The sequence below is a fragment of the Urocitellus parryii genome, chromosome 15 (assembly GCF_045843805.1).
Source record: "Urocitellus parryii isolate mUroPar1 chromosome 15, mUroPar1.hap1, whole genome shotgun sequence".
NCBI lineage: Eukaryota > Metazoa > Chordata > Mammalia > Rodentia > Sciuridae > Urocitellus > Urocitellus parryii.
The window spans coordinates 6,915,281-6,939,650 of NC_135545.1; the positions used below are offsets into that span (position 1 = coordinate 6,915,281).

At 50.9% G+C, this 24,370-nt stretch overlaps 1 protein-coding gene and 1 non-coding gene across 7 annotated transcripts; one reads left to right on the forward strand and one right to left on the reverse strand.

The window, feature by feature from the left end:
* Window positions 1-697: 697 nt before the first annotated feature.
* Window positions 698-23,240, reverse strand: Med25 (mediator complex subunit 25). Of its 6 annotated transcripts, none has more exons than XM_077792849.1 (18): window positions 22,979-23,235; window positions 22,844-22,889; window positions 21,840-21,964; window positions 12,466-12,564; window positions 12,013-12,133; window positions 11,571-11,733; window positions 11,304-11,434; window positions 10,960-11,047; window positions 10,676-10,869; window positions 10,186-10,314; window positions 9,682-9,767; window positions 9,549-9,606; window positions 9,323-9,430; window positions 6,701-6,889; window positions 6,316-6,387; window positions 5,980-6,198; window positions 5,555-5,735; window positions 698-777 (listed from the first exon to the last, which is right to left on the reverse strand). In XM_077792849.1, the coding sequence occupies exons 1-18, from the start codon at window positions 23,110-23,112 to the stop codon at window positions 743-745; spliced, it is 2,178 nt and encodes a 725-aa protein (XP_077648975.1). In that variant the 5' UTR covers window positions 23,113-23,235; the 3' UTR covers window positions 698-742. The 6 variants fall into 6 exon arrangements, with proteins under 6 accessions (XP_077648975.1, XP_077648972.1, XP_077648971.1 ...); XM_077792846.1 differs by lacking the exon at window positions 698-777 and adding an exon at window positions 1,663-3,451 and having other exon boundaries at window positions 5,555-5,687; window positions 22,979-23,240; XM_077792845.1 differs by lacking the exon at window positions 698-777 and adding an exon at window positions 1,663-3,451 and having other exon boundaries at window positions 22,979-23,239.
* Window positions 20,704-20,837, forward strand: LOC113195054 (small nucleolar RNA SNORA72). Its single transcript, XR_003302362.1, has one exon. It is a non-coding gene; the product is annotated as a small nucleolar RNA SNORA72 (small nucleolar RNA).
* Window positions 23,241-24,370: the final 1,130 nt, after the last annotated feature.

Below are 24,370 nucleotides of genomic sequence, written 5' to 3' on the forward strand. Positions count from 1 at the left end.
ATTAATGAGCCAATGTTTTACCATTTTTACCTCAGACTGTTTTCTTTCTAATCATGCCCAGCCACTCTTGCCAGACCTACTCCTTTGGGAGTTTCATGAGTTCCCAGCCTTGCCTTCAGCCACAGGCACATGAACCCACAAGAAAACTGGTCAAATTGGTCAAAAATGAAATGTTTCCAATCAGTCACAAACTCTGTTCTAACCTTCACAGGCCCAACAGTGATTTCTTCTTTTTTTCAACGCTGGTGATCAAACCCAGGGTCAGGCACATGTTAGGCAAACGCTCTACCACTCTACCATCCCCAGGCTCTTTAAAATTTTCAAACAGCGTCTTGGTAAGTTGCCCACTTGGCCTCAAACTTGCCATTCTCCTGCCTCAGCCTCCCAAGTTGCTGGAGTCACAGGCCTGCCACTGCACCTGGCTGTTATACAGATTTCGGTGTGTTGCGGGTAGTGTGGCCCACGTTTTGCTTCTAAGAGTGATTCTGGCTAATGTTAACAATGGCTGCCACCACCTCTCCTGTCAGGGACTGGGGCAGGCCAGAAAATTTGTTTCTTGGGATAATTCTAGGAGATACTCACAATTTGATATATGGGAAAAGTGAGGCTCAGAGAGAGACAGGTCTGAGTTCATGGGTGCAGAAACTGGGGGTCAAGTCCAACTGTTCTATTTCTTCTATACTCACATAGCTTCAGTGGTTCCTTGTGTTCTGAGAACTGCTTCCCCCACAGACCTGTTGCCTCAGTGCTGGCCGGTTTTCAGGGGCTCACTGACACCTGCATGGTGACATGGGGAGAGGAGATCCACATCTGGATCCGCTCTGCAGGTGTTCTTCTGCCTTCAGGGCACAATCAGGCTACAATATCCCTGTGGCTCATCTGAGTGTTAAGGTCAGGAAGGCCTCACTGGCCAGAGATGGCCAAACTGGCAACCGGAAACATTTCTTTTTGACCAAGTTGTTTTGGATCTAATCCCAGGTTTCCCCGCAGGGATTCCACCTCTAAGAAGCAGCACAGGCTGCTTCCAACCCCTCCTCTTTTCCCCTTCCAGCAGATTCTGACACAACAGATCACTCCCTCCTCAGAAAACCGCTCGGCTTCCACAACACCACACTTGCCTGGTTCTCCTTCTGTCTTCTGGCTCCCTGCCCACCCTTACACGTGGGTCTTTCTCAGGGTTCTGCCCTTGTCCTGGGGTCTTCTTCTTCCAGAGGTCGCAAAATGGTGGCCCAATGGCCTCATGAGACCCACAAACAGATTTTGTTTGGTCCTCAGTGTTTTTGTTTTTAATTTGAAGGCCATTAGGCAGGGCAAGCACTCTCCAAGTTCGCCACAGTCCCCATCATTCCCTATTGTCTTACACCCGTCCACGTCACACATTTTCATCACCTGCCTGGTCCCTTAAGTCATCTGAGTTACTATACAGACTGCCTGGGAAGTCTCACCACCTTCATGTCTTAGAGTGTCTCCTACTCCATCTTTCTTATGCATCAGAATCACCTTGGGAGCTTGTATCAAATGTGGGTTCCCAGCCCCCTCAAGGCCCCAGATTCAATCCAGCTGCTCTGGAGCAGGGATTTGGGAAGCTCAAATGCCTCCAGGGCCAGGCGGGTCACAGAAATGAGTGAACTGTCAGGCATAAGAAAAGTCGATGGCCAGAAATATAATCAAATTGGATCTTTACTGAACTATGGTGAAGGCATGGAACAGAATACAAACACGTATGATACTGGAGTTTATATTTTAAATTCAAAATTGAAAAAATACAAATTGAAAAATAGAAATATTTAATTATTAAATTTTTTTTCTCTTTTGTTATTCTTTTGCTCCTTTGAGCTGAGGCTGGGGGGCTGACATCTTCCCTTCCACACCAAGTTGTCGGTGTCAGGCGAGGGTGATGGCACAGTGGGACAGCAGTTAGGAATTCAACCTTGAATCCTTCAACTGGAAGCGGTAGTTTTTTCAGGTTCATAACGGAAGCAGCTGGCTTTTCACACATGTGGGTACCCCAAATATGGACATTCGGGTCAACTTCTAGACAGTGGCAGAATCTCCCAATCTTCCAAAACAACTGCATCTAGGAACCAGTGCCCATCGCACTGCAGTTTAGAAACTACTACCCGATCCACACCCACCAACAAACGCAAACCAGACGGTGTGATTTCATTTTCACAAAGTGTGGATGCAGGAAGCCTCTGGGGACTTGATTTCTGACCCCACAATCTGGGGGGATGCAGTCCGGGCCACCACTTTCAAGAAACCAACTGTAGCAAAGGAAAAGGTGCCAAATTATTCTTTGCCAATGGCTTCCCCCTTTTTGCAGGACTGGGCCAGTACAATCATACATTCAAGGAGTGGTTTGTGAATGTTTCTACAGACACACATTCAGTGTTCAAAGGGTTGTAACCTTGACCAGAAGTCTCCAACTGACCTTATCAGGAGGTGTGGCTTTTGTATAACCTGAAATGAACCCAGGTGATGAACTTCAGCAGTTGGCGTGTTCTTCCACACCCAGGTTGTGGCGCTTCTGTGAAACACACCTGGTCAAGCCACCATCAACCCACCGGTGGCCAAACAGAGGCTCTAAGTGTCAAGGACCTCCGTGGTGGGCTCTACTGAGCTTCTCGGAACTATTCAATGCCTGGTGATTGAGGCAAGGACCTGACCTCTATGTCCTTGCCAAATGCTGCCACTTTGGATCAAGGCACCTGGACACATCGCCCAGTGACAGCTTTACTACAACTGTCTATAGTTGTGCTTAAGAATTCTGACCAGGACATACGAAACTCTTCAATTCTCTCTTTACACAAAAAGTAAGCCATCCCCCAGGGCTGGGCCTGCCTCGGCACCACATCACAGACTTCTTCGGTCACATCAAAATTCTCAACACCACAAATAAATAAAGCTAACTGGATGGTGATAGTTTATGAGCAGCGATAGGAAAAGGCCACAATTGATTCAACTCTTTCAGGCAACTGGACTTGTAAAGCCTTTTGATTTATCTTCAATTCACTGTGCGACAAAAATGCCCATTAGACTCGAGCAACAGTTGGCACAGCGGTGCTGCTGTCCTGGACACTAGCCTGCTCCTCTTTACCAACTCACGATCCGCTGCAGGTTTTAATGCCCAGGTCGTTCTTCTCATGTCATTTCAGAACTGCTCCTGGCAGCCGTCTGCTTCTATTCTTCACTCTCCAAAGCAAACCCTACTGACACTTGAGTCCCTTTTTCAGTTCGCTGAGGATTGCGTCCCGGGTCTGCTCCGTGTACTGGTCGAAGCTCTTACTGTGCCGGGACTCGTAATGGCGTTTCAGGTTGTACTCTTTCAACACAGACATGATTTTTTTGCATATTAAACACGTAGGCATGCTCTTCACTTCCACAAAGAAATAGTCTCGTTCCCATTTTTCTCGAAACACGCGGCCCTCTCCTTCTCTCTTTCGTTTTGCCGCTTTTGACAGAGACATGGGTACAAGAAAGATTTCACTTTTCTCTGAACACTACCACAGAACAACCACAGTGCCAGCCCAGTGACAAAGGCAGTGCCCTGCTGCCTCCTGGTGGGGGAGGAAGAGGGAGTGGTGGGGACTTTGGCGAACTGGAGAGCACACGCCCCACTGAAAGGGGCAGCTCCAGCCAGCTATTGCCGGGCAGAAGGGTGGGCCCCAGGGTGCCAGATCTTCCAACTTATCAAGAGGAGCCAAGACTGCAGATTGTTTGAGTATGTGTGTGTGTGAGAGAGAGAGAGAGAGTGTGTGTAAGAGAGAATTATTCCAATTTTTACAACTAACTCGTAAGAAAAAAAAAGTGCCACATTTGCTAACACAAAGAAGGCCAAACAAAACTCATCTGCAGAGTGGCCCAAGGGCCACCAGATTGCAACCTCTCTCCTGGGACAACCCGTGAACCTGCCTTGCTATGCAGCACTCCAAAGCTGGGTGGCTGTGGTCCAGGCGCGGACCACAATGAACAATTAGCTTCTGGAGTCTGACGATGGACAGCTTGCTCTGCACCAGGGAGACGGCCTGTGCCCCAGACCCTCCTGCATCCAGCTGCCCCCGACAGCTGACATTCTTCAAGACCCTCGCCTCACCAAGTCTCACTCAGCCCTGTTCCTTGTCAGGTCTTCCACTCAGGGATGGCCCCACTTTCTGCCTCATCCGTAACCACAGCAGGTTGGTCTCTGACTGGGGTCCAGGGCCTGCCCTCTCTTCCCATGCAATCTTACAGACTCCTTTTGTGTCAACCACCAAGCACACACTGTCCCTAAAGACATGTACTGAGCTTCCACCATGGCATCTGTCACTTTGACGTCCCTTGGACTACTGACACTCACCACCTGACATCACCCAGGCCTGGCCCTGAGAGCTGACCTTGCCCCTACCCCACCTTCTCAGTTTCAACCTTCCTGGCCTCCTGTCCTACCTCAACACGCTTCGTAGCCCAGAGGGATCTGACAACAGGACCGGCCCAGACTTGCCCCTGGCTCAGAGCCTCTCATGGCCTGGTGTCCCGAGACAAACCTCAAGCTGCCCAGTTTGGAATCTGAGACTCTCAAGTTCTGTCACGTGCCTAGTACTCTAGCTCCTCCCTCCCTCCCTCACACTCACAAACCAGAAGCATCCACTGTCCGGCTCTGCCCCTGCTTCCTCCTACCGCCATATGTGTCCCCTTCTGCTACTCTCATACCGAGGTCCCCCCTAGCCTTGCTAATTGCTGCTTCTCTTTCCAGACTCCACAGGGGCCTGGCTAGGTCAGATGTTCTCCTGAGTGTCTTCTACAACCTCCCCAAGAGCACGTGCTGCCAAGTGCTGCCTGCCTCCAAGTCTCCCCCAGAACCCAGCTGCACCAGACCGTCTCGGACTCACTGCCGAGACAAGACCGGGCATCATCCAGCCCAGGGCCCAGGAAGTCTGCTGAAGTGAGAACAAGGACAGAGATGTCTCCCCAGGTCTCTTCCTGCCCAGTCCTGGGGGACGTCAGTGACGGGAGCCGGGGTGTGTGTTAAAAGGAACTTTATTGGGTGATGGGGGTTCAGATGAGATCCATGAGGATGTCGTCCTCCATGACGCTGGGCTGCAGGCCCGGTTGGGGAACCGGGCCCCGGGGACCCCCGCTCAGCAGCATCTGACCTGGGGGGCAGTGGGGAAGGGACTGCATCTCCCAGTAGACCCTGGGCCGTGGAGGGCCCTGGGCCTGCTTCCTCCCTCCTCCTTTGGGAGCCCAAGGTACTAAAGTATCTAGGAAGTCCTGAGGGACCAATCAGAAGCACCTTCTGACCCCTTCTGGTTGCAAATACACTATTTCCCATAAGCCTTTGGGAGCCCGTCCCCTAAACTACTTCTCTGGCCCCAAGATCATGTTTTCCAGCACCCCCAGGACACTTGAGAGAAGAGCAGGGAAAGAGTTCTCCTCCCATTAGGGCCTTGGTCCCATTGGCTACACTTCCCAGTCGCCCTCAGAGCCCCCAAGGGCCACAGGGTATTGGCGTTCTTGCACAGGGGATGCTGGGACACTCGGTCCAGACCCCTGCCCTCCCCCGGAACCCCCTTACCTGGCAGTGGTGCCCGTGGGGGAAGCTGTGTGGGCCAGGACTGGGTGGGTGGTGGATGCAGAAGTGGTGGCCCCAGTTGGGGCTGCCCCAGGCTCTGATGCGGTGGGGGCAGCAGTGCAGGAGCCCCTGGTGGCTGGAGGTGATGGAGGGAGGCCTGGGGTGGGGGCACCCCTGTCTGGGGCTAGGGGAACACAGAGTGGCTCAGAGGCCCCGGGTGGAAAGCTGCCACCTCCCACCATCCTGCCTCTGCCTGAAAGGCTGCTCGGAGGAGTCTCAGTCTGCAGTCTGGGAGGTCTTTGTCCTGCTGGGAGCCCTCTTGGGTCTCAAACCCTGACCAAAGTCAAAGTTCCTCCTCCCAGAGGAAAGCCCCAAACCACTGGGGCCAGGATCTACAGACCCCGGCTATCCCCACCCCCAAATCTCACCGGTGGTGGGTTGAGGAGGAGGCTCCGTAGCTGAGGGTTGGCCCCAGGGTTCTGGGGTCGAAGAATGGGTCCAGGAGGGGGTGGGCCAGGGGCTGCTCCAGGAGGGCCTTGGGGAGCCCCTGGGGGCGCCTGGGTGGTACCCTGGGGCTGGGGTTGCCCTGTGGCCCCAGAGGCCCCGACAGTACCCTGAGGCTGGGGCTGAGGTGGGCGGAGCTGGAGCTGGTGGGAAAAGAGATGGGGGTGAGGGAGAAGAGCAAAGTCCCCAGACCCTGGGCCTGGGAACCAGTGGCATCCTGTGGGGCCATCCTAACCCACCCCTACCAGCCCTGTCCTCACCAGATTCTGTGAGGGCCTCGCCTGGTCCTCCAGAATGGGGCCCAGACCAGGGGGTGCCTGCTGTCCCCCCATCTGCACGGGGAGAAAGAGAGCAGATCAGTGACAGGGAAGGAGTGGTCCTGAACCAAGCTGGGGAAGATCTGAGCACACATGGAGGTGGGAACTTTCTCTTGGAGCACAGCAGTCTGACAGCAAGTCACACACTCCCAGGTCCCTGAGAGGACACCAGGCACGAGGGGTTTCGTGTGGACGTGGAAGATGTGGGAGGACCGCCAGGAAAGGTGAGCGTGTCCTGGAACTTGGGGGCCATGTCTTGGCAAAAGGACCACTGAGTTCTGGGGCCCGAGCAGAAAGGGGCAGGATGCTGGGTGAAGATGCTGCTCACCCCTCGCTGCTGCTCCAGCTTCTGCTGCTGGACCTGTTTGTGGTTAGTGATGACCTGCCGGATGCCGTTGACGAAGCCGCTCTGGTCATAGGGGATGAGGCCCATGAAGATCTTCTTCTTGGACGAGTACAGGAGCATGAGCACGCGCACCTCACAGGGGGCCGTGTGAGGGAAGTGCACGCAGCCCGCCTGCAGACAGAGGCTCTTCAGAACTGTTCGACCCTCGGGAGGCAGCACCCCATCCCTCCCCATTCTAGAAGGTGCTAGAAGTAGTGAGGTTTCTACCATACATCTGAGGAGGGGTCTGCTGTGGGGTGGCTCCAGGAGGACTTAAGGGGTGAACTGGGTACTCAAAGGGCAAAGCAAGACTGGGGTTCCTGTCAAGTGCTAAGAAGTCATGAAAGAAAGGACCCAGATACAAGATAGGATCCAGCACTCTGACCTTAACCCAGTCACCATGTATGTCTCATTTCCTTGGCCACAAAATGCCAGGGCTGCCTCCTCACAGGGCTTCTGGAAGGAGGCCCAGTGATGAGTGAAGGGCCCGAAGGCGTGTTATGGTAAAGGCAAACCCAAGAGAGCTCAGCGGGCGGTCATGCTGCGCTCTGCCTTGGTATCTGCCAGTGCAAAACAAGGCAAGTGACACTGACATGTCAGGGACATCTGGTACACATCAGGCTCCCTGCCCACCGCTCACCCCAGAGGAAGCACACAGCAAACACTCCTGTCCTCAGTGCTGGCAATCACACTGAGTGTTCCCAGCAGGGCTCTTAGGTTGGAACTGGCCTTAACAGCCTCAGCCTCCTCCTGAGGCAGGCCTGCTCATGCCTACCCAGTGGCCATGGGTCCCCCTTCCCCACAAAGCCCAGTGCTATTCAGGGAAACAATGTGCCCTTCCCCCACTCCTGCCTCCTCTGCAACTAGGGGTCTGGCCCCAGAGATGGAAAGGAGGCCTGCCAGAGGTTCTAGAACATTTTCTGGTTTCCTGAAGAATGGGAAGTACACAGTCGAGGCTCCTCCCCTTGCCTTCCTTCATCAAGTATACAGGATGCCTAGAAACGAGAACCAACCTGTGACCATGAGGGAGAGGCCAAGAGAACCACAGAAACCCTGGTCTTGGTGTCACAGAGCTGCAGAACTAACCCCCAAAGCTGCCCATTTCCAAGGTTCCTATTCTGTGACAAAAATGAACACTTGCTCTTGGAACACTCCCTCTCCAAACCCAGTTGCCACACTGTGAGGAAGACTAAGCCACACACTTGGGCCACGTGCAGATGTACTGACTGATGATTCCAGAGGACAGCCAGGAGCAGGTCAGTGGGCCAGTGTGAACACCCAGCCCAGTTCAGCTTCCAGATGATCAAGTCTCGGCTGCCATGGGATGGCAACCACATGAAGAACCCCCAAGCCTGACCCACAAAATCGTGAAAGGTAACATGTTCGTGAGCCAATGATTTATTTCTTGGGAAAACTATAGCTGAAAGTGTTCCTAGCTCTCACAAACATCATCTTCATGGTTTTTGTGTATGTGGTACTGTGGGATGATCCCAGTGGGTTTGTTTTTGTTTTTGAGATAGCTCTCAATAGCTGCCAAGGCTAGCCTCCAACTTGCAAACCTCTGCCTCAGCCTCCCAAGTTACTAGAACCATAGGCATACACCTCCACACTTGGAGCCTTGGTGGTTTCTGAGAGGCTTCCATGAGGTAGTCCATCTAAAGGCCTCGCTCCTAGGAAGTGACAGTGCATAGGAAGTCACTGGATTTGCTCCTATACAAAAAGGCCCTCCTCCGTGTTAGGACTTGTTGAAGTCCTAATCTTCTAGCACCTCTGAAGGTGACCCTATTTGGAAACAGGTTTTTTGCAGATGCAACCAGATGGGGTCATTAGGGTAGGCCCCAATCCAATATGGCTAATGTCCTGATAAGAAGACAGGCCGAGGGGGTGCAGTCAGTAATACAGTACTTGCCTAACATGTATGAGGCCTTGGGTTCAATCTCTGAAGAAAAAAAAAAAAAAAAAAAAAGGACACAGACACACTTCAAAGCCATGTGAAACATGAAGACAGGCCTGAGTTTGGACAGAATGATGCTGCCTGATGCCAGGGGTTCCCAGCTGGAGGAGCAGTAAGAGGGTTCCCTAGAACCTTCAGAGAGTACGGCCCTGCCTCCCGCTCATCTGCAGCTTCTGGTCTCCAAAACCACTAGACAATAAGTTGCTGTTCTAAGTCCCTCAATTTGGGACCATGTGTTACAGCAGCCAGAGGAAACAAACATAGCCAACGAGCCTCTCAGAATCAATGGCATCCTCCTAACTGATCCTGTCACACCATGGTCACACTGTCACTACGGGATTTATCTCAATCTATAATATAAATATGACAAAAGTGAAGAGTCTGGGAGAAAGGGGGAGCCCAAGCTCACTAAGCCCATCACCCTCAAACACGGCTGCAGGCTGGGGTACACCAGAGGTAGAGCAGCACTTGCCTACCATGTGCAAGATCTGCATTCCATCCCCAGCACCACAAAAAGAGAAGAGCTCCTAGGCCCAGCACCCTGAGGGTCCCTGTCAAAGGCCAGAAGCTGACCGGGGAGCCAGGGCTCAACGTCCCTGCTGAGGACTCACAAAGCCATTGCCCATAATGCGGTAGAGGCCTTTGAGGGACTCCAGGTCCTTGTTGGTGAAGTGGAACTGGACCATCCTCGAGTTCCGGAACAGAGGGCCCAGGGTGGTCTGGGGGACACAGAAGTCAGCGTGTGGGGAGTGAGGAGGGGGTAAGGAGGCAGGGAAGAGATGGGGAACAGGGTGGGTGCCAACCAACAGCTGGGCAGTCCCCTCCTCCACCACTCACCAGCAGTTGCTGGGGGATAAGCTGCATGATCAGCTTCTGGGGCCACTGCTCAGTCTTCCTGGGGGCAAGGCCAAAGAGGGGTCAGAAGGGTGCAAACCCCAGCTGCGCCCCACCCCCACCAACAGTCACCTACAGGTTCTCTCCATGATTCACATAGACCTGGCAGGGCAGTGACCGTGTCAGCTTGGTGTTGGCATCCACCGAGGCAGGCTTGGGTTTCTGCGGGGAGAAGGATGTCACAGTAAAAAGGGCCAGAGCCTCAGTTATTTCCCCCTTCTGTGCCACTCTGGTAGTTCCAAAGCTCAAGTTGTCCCTCAGTTTAGCCCCCACAAACCCTGCGCTCCTCCACCACCCATCCCATGCTCCTCTAACCTCTAAATTCCACAAATGTTAGGGCTCCTCCTCTGGCCCAAACCCCATCATCTATTTTCCTGCAACGTCACACTGCCTGGGGCATCTCTCTGGACCCCAGATCCTAGGCTTTCCTGGGTTCTCCACTTCAGTACAACTCTTAAACTCCCCCAGTTCTAAACTCTGAGCCACAAATCCCATGTTTCCTTGGGACCCTCCGCTGGCCACAGGTCCCCAGGCCTGACCCTCCATTCCACATGCACAATGGACCTGCAAGCCCACTTACCTCCTGCCACTCGAGAACCCCACTCCAGGCCAGGAGTTTATTAGAGACCGACTGTTGCCCACCGAGGGCTGGAGCCCCAAGCTGCGCTGGTGAAGGGCCACTTACTCCACCTGGGGCCACGGTGCCTGCCTGCAAAGGAAAACAGAGGCAAGGAGTGGGGCCAGACCATCTCCTGGGGGGAAAGGCAAGGTGAGTGGGACAAAGGTCTCTTCCTCTACACATGTCCAACAGCACATGGCCACTCATTCTCCAAGCCTGCAGCACACGAGGACTCTCTGGTTCCATGATGCCTGGCCTCCTCCGAACAGTTCTCACACACGTGAAACCTCTCGCCTCACAGCACATAGGACATGCTCCTTGAACCCCAGCAGCCCTAAGCTACAAGGCCATGTCCCTGGACACTATTCAGAAGGTAAATGGCTCCTCTCATCATCCTCACCCTATGCAGCCAAGAGAAATAGAGCGGCGAAGTAGGCACCTGGACACCTACCATGGATGGCGCCCCAGGCTGTGCCGGAGGGGCCAGGCCGGGGCCAGGAGCCACAGTGGAGACCAGGCTGGGCTGGGAAGCAGGAGGTGGCTTGGGAGCACCAGGGGGTCCTGGGGGTAGCGGAGGGGCCGGGGCCTGGCTGAAGGGGGGCCCCACTCCTGAAGCTGCTTGCTGAAGCGGATTGATGGGCGAGACTGTGGGAGAGATCAAGGGAGCAAGTGGAGAACAGAGGCGCAGAAAAGGGCCTGCCCACCCCCTGCCACCATCTTCACCCCACCACTCACAGCGCGGGCCCAGCCCAGCCTTCTGGTTCTTAGCAGCCTCCACTGCGTTCTGGGCAGCCACCTGAGCCGCACTCAGATTCCCAGGGACCTGGGAACAGAGGGGAAGGGGCTGGAGAGGACCACACACCCAGTCCTTGTGGGCCAACAGCCCCACAGAGCACACCACCCTAGCTACAGTGTCTCCTAGGAGCTCAGAACTCCCATCACCAGCCCCAACAACCTCACCCTCTCAATGTCCCAGGCTTGTCCCACCCCACACGCCCCACCATTCAATTAGGTCTATCCCACGAGGCCCTGGCTCCTGCAAAGCCCCAGGAGCAGGCCTGTCCTGGCGACATCCATACCTGGTACTGTGGTGGGACTGGGGGCAGGGACTGCTGGGGTGCAGCGGACAGTGTGGCACCCGAAGGGGCAGCAGGAGGCAGAGGGACCGGCTGCTTGGGCTGGAGGGGGCCTGGGGCTGAGCCACCCCCAACTGTGAGCAGGAAGCAGGATCAGGCCCCCAAGAGAAAAAGTTGTGGAGGTGAAAAGGGGGAAGAGAAATCCAAAATCCCAGTCAGAGTGAGCTGAGAAAAGCTCCCAAGCCCCCACCCTACCACCCTGGGCCTCACCAGGCAGCACCAGCCCCCGAACCAGCACCATGTGCCTCGGGTCCTGGCTCACGTCTGTCGGAGGCTGCAGAGGCTCCAGCAAGGCTGGGGGAGCCGCCTTCTCAAATAGGAGCCGCAGGGCAGGCAGCTTTCGAGGAGACACAATGGAGAAATGGATCCCGCGCTGCAGGAAGAGGGATGGGTCAAGACAGGGCCCCACCACAAGGCTGCAGGAGCCAGCGCCCATGGAACCACACCACGGTGACTAGATGACCTGGGCCCTAGAATTATTAATTCCCACAGGGCTATGAGACAGAAGGTGAGGAGATCTGGTATTAGTTGCCCCAGGGGACTCTGGGATATAATTCTTTCAACAAGCCTAAGTAAATAGCTGGCCAAAGAGTCCCCAACGGTCCTGTGAGCCCAGACCCCAGCCCTGCTCCCTCAGGCCAGAGGTCCTCACCTCCCCAATCTGCTGGACGAGGCTCTCAGTCGTGTACCCCGAGTATGTGGTGCTCTCAACAGCAGGCAGCAGATATGGGGGTGAGTTGCAGATAAGGAGACATACTCGGTGTGTCTGGCCACTACCAGGGACAAGACAAGACATGGAGCAGGCCACAACAGGGGCTCTGAGACGGGACCCAGACCTAGCACCAGCAAGGTTCATACACTCCACCCCAAGAAACCGAAAGTAATACTACCTTACAACTGATGACACTGTGGCTCTGGGAGGTTCAGGAACTGAGACACCCCAGAAAAGGCAGGCAGGAGGAACTCAGAGCTGAGGCCTCCTCTTGATAAGGGGACACATTTCCTCCCTCCCTCCTCCCCAGGGTGAGGCTAGAGGTGGAGTCATGGGACATGCTATGTACAAACAGATGAGGAGGGGCTAGCAGGGGTCAACAGGAGGACTCACATCTGCTCCCGCATCTTCTTGAAGTCATCAAACAGCTGCAGGGCTGTGCTGAGGCCTTCTGCGATGAGGCTACAGCTCTCTCCGCCCCCACCCATGAACCTGCAGGGTGCCAGGCAGTCAGCCCCAGGGTGCCCCCGACACCTGAAGCTGCTAGCATCCCAGCCCTGCACACAGGACTGTGCACCTTGGGACAATGGGACACAGTTCTCTGCTCCATCCCTGGTGCTGGTGGGGTCCCAGGCTGAGAAGAACAGGAGACACTTGACCTTTTAATTATGAGGCCTGGGAAGGAGACCTTCAGTATAGGAAATCATAAAGCACCCAGGTAACCATGCCTGGGCCTCTATGCTGTGTCCCAGTCCCAGTGTGACTAAACCCTATCCGTGTCCTGCCATCCCTCTCTAGGCCATGTGCCTCATCATTAAAGCAGCCCTGGCTTCACTTCTCCTTCCCAACCAAGTGAGGGGGGCTTCCTGTCCACCTAGTCTATGGGTTGAAATGTGTCTCCCCAATGACAGGCTGAGGTCCTAACCCACAGAGCCTCAGCACGTGACCTTATCGGAAACAGGGCTTTTTTGTTTATTTTTTTGTGCTGTGGTTGGAACTCGGTATCGGACATGTTGGGCCAGGGCTCTCCCACTGAGCTATATCCTCACCCTGGAGAAAGGGTGGTGTTGGAGGGAAGTGAAGATCGTCAGGGGACCCTAATCCAATATGACTAGTGTCTATGAAAAGGAAAAGGTTGGACAGACACACAGAGAGACGACGGGTAGACACAGGAGGAGGTGGTACGAAGACTGGGTGGCGCTGAAGCAAGGCAAGACATGCCTGGAAGCAGCAAGGACGGACCCTTGCCCTACAGATTTCAGAGGGAGCTTGGCCCTGCTGGCACCTTGATCTTGACTTCCATCTTTTACAGCCTCAGACAATTCTAACTCAGCAGCCTAGGAAACTCACACACACACTATAGAGTTCCATGCACCTAGACTGCCCCCATATTGGGGTGGCCCAGGGAAGCATCCCACCCAGCACAGCTACTGCAGCCACCATTCTTCAGGCTGACTTTGCCTCAGAGAACATGTGTGCAGACCAGAGGGCACCAGCCCCTGAACTGTGGTCTCGACATCCGTGTCTGCTCCCATGTTCCCCACAGGCAGGAACGGGGTGTCTGAATCTTCGCTTTTCCCCAGCCCTATCCACCACAGCCTGGCATGTGGAGACCTCTGGGAAATGTGTTAAATAAACGAATGGTTACCCAGCCAACAGGGCCTGCCAAGGCTGGATCAGTTGCGCGCCTTCAGCCAAGCACCTAGAGGCCTACATGCCCCGACCCGCCTAGCCCTGCCTTTCCACGTCCTCTGCCTGTGCAGCCTCCAGACCTCTCACACTCCGAGGTCCCCACTCCTGCTCCACCTGCACTAGCTCAGACTCTAGCCTCAACAGAACCCTAATTCATGTATTCTGTGACACTCCGCCCAGCATGCTCTCCTCCAGGAAGCTTGCCAGCTGCCATCTCAATCACATTACAAGTCACCTGACACTATGGCTGCCCTGCTTCCTTCCACAGCCACCCCCTGCCATACCTGGACTGTGCAGTCCTCAGTGAGGGAGTCCACGTCATATGAGCCATCTCTACAAAAATGCACCCCAGAGGATACAGGCTTTGAACAATCCCACCAGCGGCCTGCTGTTCCCCACCCACCTTCACAGGCTGATTTCTTTCCAGTCTCACTTGGCCTGGGAGCTCCGGACCTCAGGTCCTTTCTCCCCATCTCAGGACCCTTGGCCCCCACTGTTGCTCCTTCCCACCCACTCCCTGGCCTCCTCTTCCTCACCTGCAAGGCTGTTTTCCACAGGAATTTTAAGGCCACAGATAGGGGTGGACCTCACCCAAAGAACCAATCCTAGAGTTTGCTGTCTGGATTCCCGCCATGCAAGAAAGCAAACCATGGGGTCAGACGCAGTCACGCCTGTAATCCCAGAAGCTGGGAGGCTCAGGCAGGAGGATCACAAATTCAAGGCTAGCCTCAACAACTTAGCCAGTTCCTGTGTCAAAATAAAAAATAAAAACGGGCCTGGAGGGGCTGGGTTGTGGCTAAGCAGTAGATGCTTGCCTAGCACGTGCGAGACACTGGGTTCCATCTTTAGTACCACATGGGATTGTGGCTCAGCAGTAGAGAGCTCGCCTAGCATGTTCGAGGCCCTGGGTCGATGGTTCGATCCTCAGCACCACATAAAAATAAACAAAGATATTGTGTACAATTACAACTAAAAAATAAATATTTAAAATAAATAAATAAAAAGTATTATGTCCAACTACAACTAAAAAATATACATATTTTTTAAAAAAAGGGTTCTGGGGTTGTAGCTCAGTGGTAGAGTCTTGCATGCCTGAGGCACTGAATTCAATCCTCATCAACACAGACAGATTAGATATAGATAGACAGACATAGATTGATAGGGCTGGGTTGTGGCTCAGCGGTAGAGCACTCGCCTAGCACAGGTGCAGGGTTGATCCCCAGCACCACATAAAAATAAATAAACAAAATAAAGGTGTGTGCCTAACTACAACTAAAATAAATAAATAAAAATATTTTTTAAATAATCTTTTTTTAATATTTATTTTTTAGGTGTAGATGGACACAACACAATGCCTTTATTTTTATGTGGCACTGAGGATCGAACCCAAGTCCGTCCCCGTTCCCATCCGTCCGTGTCGTGTCTCCCCCCCCCCCCCCCGCCCCCCGTGCTAGGAGAGTGCTCTACTGCTGAGCCATAATCCCAGCCCAACTAAAAATATTCTTGAAAAAGGGCTGGGGTGGTGGCTCAGTGAAGGAGCACTTGCCTAGCATGTGTGAGGCACTAGGTTTGATTCTCAGCACCGCATATAAATAAATAAAGGTCCATTAACAACTAAAAAATATCTTTAAAAAATAAATAAAATGAACCCTAGTTTGGTGGTACATGCCTGTAATCCCAGCATCTCAGGAGGCTCAGACAGGAAGATCACAAGTTCAAAGCCAGCCTCAGCAAAAAGTGAGGCACTAAGCAACTCAAGGAGACCCTGCCTCTAATAAAATACAAAATTGGACTGGGGATGTGGCTCAGTGGTTGAGTGTCCCTGAGTTCAATCCCTGATACCTAAAAAAATTACTTAATTAATTAAAATAAATAAAAATTGTGGGATATAGCTTAGTGGTGAAGCATCACTGGGTTCAATTCACAGTACAAAAAAAAAAAAATCAAACAATAACTTTGGGGGAGCCTTTTTAGACTTGAGCCAAGTGCCTTGTCAGGGGCTGGGAGGAATGAGGAGCAATTTTCTCATGCATGTGTTATCTCCTTTTGGGTGATGAAAACATTTTGGATTGAGACAGAGGTGAGAGGTGCACAACATTGTAACAGTCCCAAATGCTGCCAAATCATACTCCTTTAGATTTTTGCTTTGTTTTGTTGAGATACTGGGGATTGAACCCACAGCACTTAACCACTGAGCCACATTCCCAGCCCTTTTTTCTTATATTTTAGAGACAGGATCTTGCTGAGTTTCTTGGGGTCTTGCTAAGTTGCTGAGGCTGGCTTTAAACTCACAAACCTCATGCCTCAGCCTCCCAGGTCGCTAGGATTACAGGCATGCGCTACCATGCCTGGCTAAAATCTGCTTTTGCTTTTTTTCCCAAGAGAATGAAAGAGGCAGAAGTGCCTTTTTTTTTTTTAAGTAGTTGTAGATGGACAGCATGCTTTATTTTATTTATTTATGTGGTGCTGAGGGTTGAACCCAGTGCCTCACACATGCTAGGCAAGTGCTCTGACACTGAACCACAACTCAGCCCCTAAAACCTGCTTTTTCTTAATGAACATTGAGAAGAAATTATGTTACCAGCTCCAAGAGACTGCCAAGCACAAGGAAAACTTGAAAATGGGGAGCAAAATTATGACCAGTTGTAAAATGTGACTTAAATACTGTCAAATTTATGATAAATCTTATTCCCATATAAATCCAAACAGAAAACAGAAAGAGGCTGAAGGTGTAACTTGGTGGTAGAGCCCAAGTTCAATACACAGCACCAAAAAAATAAAATCAAATAAAGGCACCTCTGGACATTGTGGCACTTGCCTAGAATCCCAGCAGCTCGGGAGGTTGATGCAGGAGAATTCTAAGTTTGAGGTCAGCCTCTGCAATTTAGCAAGAGCCTGTCTCAAGATGAAAAATAAAAAGGCTGGGAATATAGCTCAATGTTAGAGCCTCTCTGAATTCAACCTCCAATATCACAAAAAACAACAAAAAAACGAATACTAGCTCCACAAGAGCCAGAACCTGGCCTGTCTTGTGCCATGTGTGCCACAAACATTTGTTCAATTAATGAACAAATGAGCTGCCACAATCCTTCAGGGAGGATATTCAGGTGTACTTTCCTTCTACCTCTATTTTTTCTGACTCTAGGTCAGATTTATTTTTCCTAGGAGAGGGAAAAAACTGTCCTCTTATAAGAATGTTTTTTGGTTTTGTTTTTTTGGTGCTGAGGATTGAACCCAGGGCCTTGTGCATGCAAGAAAAGCACTCTACCAACTGAGCTATACCCCCAGCCCCCCACTTATAAAAATATAACATCAAAAAACAATTTTCCCGAAAAAAAAAAAAAAAAGAAAAAACAATTTTCCCGGTCTGGGGATGTGGCTCAAGCGGTAGCGCAATCGCCTGGCATGCGTGCGGCCCGGGTTCAATCCTCAGCACCACATACAAACAAAGATGTTGTGTCCGCCGAAAACTAAAAAAAATAAATAAATATTAAAAAAAAAAAAAAAACAATTTTCCCAAAGCAAGGACATTTGAAAACTTTCACTGTACCCCTATTCCTTCGGTATCAGACATGCTGGGAGAAGGTACGATTTCTCCAAGTTAGAACAAAACAGGCTGAATTTCTTGTGTTGCCTGTTCTGAACCCACCTGGAATGTCACAGAAAATGAATTCAGTTGATTAAATAGGAGCGATCAAAACAATGGCCATTGGAAACATTAAAAAATGGCTTAAGGGGCTGGGTTATGGCTCAGTGGTAGAGTGCTTGCCTTGCATGTGTGAGGCCCTGGGTTCAAACCTCAGCACCACATAAATGAATAAAATAAAGCTATTAAAAAAAAATGGCTTGGGGCTGGGGTTGTGGCTCAGCAGTAGAGTGTTCACCTCGCATATTGGAGACCCTGGGTTGGGCCTCAGCACCACATAAAAAGGTATTGTGTCCAACTACAACTAAAAAATAAAGATTTTTTTAAAAAATATTTTTTAAAAAATAAAAAATAATTACTTAAGCCAGTTGGGCATGATGGCACATGCCTGAAATCCAGCAATTCTAGAAGGCAGGAGGATTTGAATGTCTGAGGCCAGCCTCCATAAATTAGCAAGATGTGATCTCAAAATGAAAAATAAAAAGGGCTGACCAGGGCTGGGGATGTGGCTCAAGCGGTAGCTTGCTCACCTGGCATGTGTGCGGCCCGGGTTCAATCCTCAGCACCACATACAAAGATGTTGTGTCTGCTGAAAACTGAAAAATGTTAAATAAATTCTCTCTCTCTCTCTCTTAAAAAAAAAAAAAAAAAAAAAAAAAAAAGGGCTAACCAGGTGTGGTGGTGAACACCTGTAATCCCAGAGTCTTGAGAGGCTGAGGCAGAAGGATTGTGAGTTCAAAGCCAGTCTCAGCAAAAACGAGGCACTGAGCAATTCAGTGAGACCCTGTAATGAGTCCTACAAAGTAGGACTGCGGACATGGCTCAGTGGTCAAGTGCCCCTGAGTTGAAGCCCTGGTACTCCACACTCTCCCCCACCAAAAAAAAAGAAAGAAAGAAAAAGGGCTGGGGTTGTGGCTGTATGGTAGAGCACTTACCTTGCACATGTGAGGCCCTGCATTTGATCCTCAGCACCACATAAAAAGAATAATAAAAGTATTGTGTCCATCTACAACTAAAATTTTTTTAATTAAATTAAAAGGGGAGGGGCTGGGTATGGCCCTCAGGGGTAAAGAGTCCCTGGGTTCAATCCCCAGTAAGTATTTACAAAGATGATGATGGGGGCTGGGGATGTGGCTCAAGCGGTAGCGCGCTCGCCTGGCATGCGTGCGGCCCGGGTTCAATCCTCAGCACCACATACCAACAAAGATGTGTCCGCCAATAACTAATAAATAAATAAATATTTTTTTAAAAAAAAGATGATGGTGATGACAATGTCAATGATAATAATAATGGCTTAAAATGTTTACCAGCTGATTAGGGGCCCCTTTGGTAAGAACACATAGTTTTATTTGGTTCTAGGTACAGTGCATTCTGAACAAGCAGGGTGGACATGTGATTAAGGCATTCAGATAGCAGTTCCTGCTTATCTTGCCAATGCCCTTGGGGTTTTCTTTCTTCCTTATTTTGACACAAGATCTCAAAAGGTTGCCCAGGCTGGTCTTGAACTTGGGATCCTCCTGCCTTAGCATCACTGGGATCTCGGGTATGAGCCACCATGCCCAAACAGAATTTTCTAATAAGGAAGTCTGGCTGCTTTTCCTAATACTCCACACCTGTGGAAGGTTTGGTTTCTTGATGATTAACCTACCTGTAGCTTTTACTTATTCATTTACCCAGTGAAAGTCTGCTAGGTCTTTTGGGTGCCAGATGGAAGCAAACCACATGAGAAATACTCAGGGACACTCACAGTCCAGAAGCATGGGGCTGTACAGGGGAACACAGGAGGGCACAAGAGACTGCTTGCAAAAATCAAGGTAGGGGGTCGTTGTGGCTCAGTGGTAGAGCGCTTGCTTTGCATGCCTGAGGCACTGGGTTTGATCCTCAGCATCATATAAAAGTAAATGAATAAAATAAAGGTATTGTGAAAAAATTTTTTTTAAAAATCAAGGACAGTTTCTTAGGCAGGAAGACACTTAAGCTAGTCTGGAAGGCGATGTGGGAATTTCCTGGGGCCATGAGCATGCAGTGTGCTGTGGGCATTCACTCCTTGACTCAAAGTTTTCCTGAGGGCTCCTGTACTGGGAGCTCCAGGTCACAGGGACTCCAGATGCACCAGACCTGATCTTGGTCTCAAGGAGCCTGTGTATAGTATTATCAAGTCTTAACACAATCTAGCCCAGTGGTTCTCAACTGGGTTGGGTTTTGCCCCCAGGGGACATCTGATAATGCCTGGAAACATGTTGGTTGTCCCAACTTTGGAAGGGATGCTGCTGGCATCTAATGGGGAGGAGCTAGGGATGGTGTTCGACATCATACAAAGACTGGGAGGTAGCTCAGTGATAGAACACTTGCCTAGCATGCTCAAGGCCCTGGGTTCCATCCCCAGGACCACAATACAACAAAGGTGCAGCAAACCAGGCAAGTCTCAGCTACTCAGAGGTAGTAAGACACTTACTAGGTGCGGACCATGTAAAACAGTCATGAACTCATTTAACTGCCAAAACATCCCATGATGAGGTTGTGGTAGCCTGCCCCCAAGAGGGCTCCCAAAGATCCTGACTCCTCATATTCACAACCATGGCTGTCGCCCTCTCCATGAGAAACAGTACACACTTGTCAACCAAACAGAAACTGATGCCAGATGCAGTGGTGCAGGCCTGTAATCCCAGCTGAGGCTGAGGCAGGAGGATTATAAATTCAAAGCCAGTCTCAGTAATGGCGAGGCACTAAGCAGGGTGAGACCCTGTCTCTAAATCAAATACAAAATAAGAGTGGGGATGTGGCTCAGTGGTCGAGTGCCCCTGAGTTCAATCCTTGGTAATGACCACCCTCCCAAAAGCCAGCACCTGGCAGAAGTGATGATACATGCCTTGCAAGACTTATTAAGGGGTATGGCGTAGCTTCCTTTTTCATCTCCATACTGAATCACTCACTGTGAAGAAAGGCAGGTTCTCCAATAGGCAAGTCAAGCAGCCTCATGGAAAAGACTTATGGCTAACAGCCAGCAAGGAACTGATGTCTCTAGCCATAGAATGATGGCTGGTGGAAGCAGATCCTCCTGCATAGCCCAACACTGGGATGATTCCAACACCATGAAAGACCCCAGGCAAAACCTTGCAGCTAAGCACTGGTGAATTTCTCACAGACATGCTTAAGATAACAATATTTCTATTTTTTCCTTTACTTTTATCTTTTCATGCTGTACTGGGAATTAAAATTAAACTCAGGGGTGCTCTACTACTACTAAACTACAACCCTAGCTCTTTATTTTTATTCATTAAAATGGGAATTGACTGCGAATATTCTCGCTGTTCTGATTTTTGTAATAATCAGGGCAGGCTAAACATTCGCTATATTAAGACCATGCATGGTGTCCCCAGACCTAGTTCTTTCCCTGGGTCTGGTTTTATAAATGCTGGTGATAAACCCAATCTGATTTACAATATGATCATTTTGTATGACCATATTATGACGATGATCTTGATCCACCTTTTGAAAAATGATAGTACAGCTAGTGGGGTAACTTGCAAATAATCAATACTAAGTTGCAGACTTGTCTAAAAGAACATGTAAACAAAATACAGAAATTTTGTTACTACCAGTTGTCATTAAATGTAATGTAAAATTACTGTTTTTATTTTCTAGGTGATTCTGATATCATTAGAAGCATGCCAGAACAGACTGGTGAAAAGTAAAACGTGTAAAATTTTTCTTTAATAAAACTTGGCAGAGTGTGTTTTAAAAAAAAAAAAAAAAAAAAAAATGGGAATTGAAACCAGAGACGCTTAACCACTGAGTCACAACTTCACCCCTTTTTATTTTTTATTTTAAAACAGGGTCTCTCTCACTAAGTTGTTGAAATGTTGGCTTGGAACTTGTGATTCTCCTGCTTCAGCCTCCTGAGTCTCTGGGTCTGGAGGCATGTGCCACTGGCAACGGGGGTGACCATTTTGCAGGAATAGATAATTAATAGAAAAGAACTAATGCAAGTATTAACATCCCCACATGCAAAATGAGCACGTAGGATCCAGGGACTCTTGTTGTGTAGGGGAGTATATCTATGATGTGACCCCCAGCTATCTGACTCCAGAGTTCACAATATGAACTATCAAAGCACAGTACAATCTCTCTAATGTACCCATCAGAAGGACAGGAGGGGACAGGGAAAGGGTTTAAGGCAGGGAATCACATATGGATTGCTTGGCAGCTGTGGTGATCAACAACACATCCCTGAATGGTAAGTTTTCTCTGTGCCTAAACCAGATGACTACACTGCTGAGTTCTTCCAAGGCCCAGCCTTCTTCCCACAGCCCAAGAGTCCAGGCCCTGGACAAGAGATTTATGGACTAAAACACATCAACCTTCCAAAACACCATTTTCATAGTGCCTCACAGGACCCTAACCCACCACAGTAGGGGGAAAAGCTCACTTAATGCCATCCAGCCAGGTGACAAACTCATAGGCGCTGCTGGTGGGAGCGTGACATTGCACATAAGACTCTGGGGCGCAGTCCACAGTGTTGAAAACCACGAGGCTGTACTGGGTCCCTCCATACTAGGCGGGAAAGGCAGAGAAAAGTTTAATCAGGGAACCCAATTCCTTTTCCCTCAGAAAAAAATAAGGATCTCAGCTTCCTTCTCTTCCCTCAGACCAGGGAGTCCTGGATCCCAAGCCTCCCTCCACAGACCCAAGAATCCTGACCCCAACCCTCCTTCCTTAGACCCAGGGACCCAAACCTCAAGCCTGCTCCCTCAGACCCAGGATCCAGACCTTGCCCTCCTTCCTCAAGATCAGGGATCAGACTCCTGCCCTCCTCCCTCAGACCTGAGAGTCCTGATTCCCAGCCCTCCTCCCTCAGATCCAGGGGTCCAGGACCAGCCTCCTCCCTCACATCCAGGGGTCCAGGCCCAGCCTCCTCCCTCAGACCCAGGGTCCAGCCCCAGCCTCCTCCTTCACATCCAGGGGTCCAGGCCCAGCCTCCTCCCTCAGACCCAGGGTCCAGACCCAGCCTCCTCCCTCAGACCCAGGGTCCAGGCCCAGCCTCCTCCCTCAGACCCAGGGTCCAGGCCCAGCCTCCTCCCTCACATCCAGGGGTCCAGGCCCAGCCTCCTCCCTCAGACCCAGGGTCCAGGCCCAGCCTCCTCCCTCAGACCCAGGGTCCAGGCCCAGCCTCCTCCCTCAGACCCAGGGTCCAGGCCCAGCCTCCTCCCTCCCACCCGGGGTCCAGGCCCAGCCTCCTCCCTCAGACCCAGGGGTCCAGGCCCAGCCTCCTCCCTCAGACCCAGGGTCCAGGCCCAGCCTCCTCCCTCAGACCCAGGGTCCAGGCCCAGCCTCCTCCCTCAGACCCAGGGTCCAGGTCCCAGCTCCTCCCTCCTCCCTCCTCCTCCTCCTCCTCCTCCTCCTCCTCCTCCTCCTCCTCCTCCCAAGACTCACGTCTCCCCCGAAGTCCGTCTCGGCCGGAGGACCACCATTAAAATACCTGCGAGGACCGGAGGGTAAAGGTGGGGTCAGGCAAGAGGCTGTGGAAAACAAGTCGGAGAGCGGGCTGAGTCCCGAAACCGCACTCACTCGATAGCCGGGAGCAGGTAATGCTTACGAAGCCCTTCGAAGTAGGGCCCTAGGTTGGCTGTGCCCTCGATCACAAACACCACGTCGGCCACCAGGCCCCCGGCGCGGGCCGGGCCCTCCGACCCGGGCACCATACCCCGACCAGCCGCCGCCACGGTCGCCGCAGCCGCCCCGGGATGAGCGGAAGTGGCCCGGGCTGCGCGCGCACCTTCCCCGGACCGCAGGTGGCCGCCAATGAAGCTCCGGCGGCCATGTTCGTGCGGGGCACCCAGCGCGTGTTGGTTTTATCTCCTTCCTTGTCTACACCCACAGCGTGAGAGACTCATACAGGACAGAGTGAGCCACTGAGAGGGCTCAGGGGAAGACTGAATTATTGTCAGCACTATCCAGAGCTAAAGAAATTAAAAGCGGCACAGCCGGCCGCCATCTTTGAGCGGGGCGCCTCTTTTGACTCTGGTCTCCAGCGATGCAGGAGACCTGGTTGCTAAGCAACGCGTACGCTGCTTCTGTTTTCTAACCTAGGGATTAAGTTTCTGTTCTTTCTGGCTAGGGGAGAGTGGGGGAAGGACTCGTAAAGGGCCCAATCACGTCGTCCGAGATGAGTTACTAGGCAACATTTTAAGGTTGAGGTCAACTTGGAAGAGAGTGCAGCTGTTTTCTCTTGAAAAGAAACTGAACTCCTACCCAGTGGAGGTTGCTAGGCAACTCCATAGTTGTTTTCTGGAAGAGAAGCCAGGAACTGGCCCAGAACATAAATACACTCCATGTGGAATATTAATGTATTGTTATGAAACTATAATACTATCAGAAGGAAAAAGAAATACATTGTATATAATCCTTAAAACTGGAATAATCTTCATTATAGCAAAGGCATAAAAGGTTAATAAAATTTGCCCGTTAGAGACTCCAAAAACCAAGTTGAAAATTCATACAGTAAACTGGAAAAGTTTTGTAACATACGGACGGACAGAAATTTACTCTGCAAACAAATCTTACTCATTAACAATTTAGAAAAATAGAATCAAAACATTTTAAAAATAAAAGATTCTCAGGGGGGCTTCACATACTAATGTTTCCAGCAAAAAAAAAAAAAAATTATAAAGTAAGTGATAGATATTTCAGTTAGGCTGCTCTGATCATTACACATTGTATACATTGAAATGGCACGCTGTGGCCCATAAATATATACAATTGTGTCAAAATTTTTAAATGAGGGCTGGGGTTGTAACTCAGTGGTAGAGGCTTGCCTTGCACGTGTGAGGCCCTTGCACTTGATTCCCAACACCACAAAAATTGATAATAATATAAAATCATAGCCCGGTGTGGTGATCCATGCCTGCAATTCCAGCAACTAGGAAGTCTGAGGCAAAAGGATCTCAAATTCAAAGCCAG

Bases quoted from the DNA above. Each gene is read 5' to 3' on its own strand.
- Med25 (XM_077792845.1), bottom strand. From the start codon at position 23,112: ATGGTGCCCGGGTCGGAGGGCCCGGCCCGCGCCGGGGGCCTGGTGGCC. The intron at 11,734-12,012 runs GTGAGGACCTCT...CTCTTCCTGCAG, and splicing joins TCGTCCAGCAGATTGGGGAG to CGCGGGATCCATTTCTCCAT. The intron at 6,890-9,322 runs GTGAGTCCTCAG...CTCTGTCTGCAG, and splicing joins GCATTATGGGCAATGGCTTT to GCGGGCTGCGTGCACTTCCC.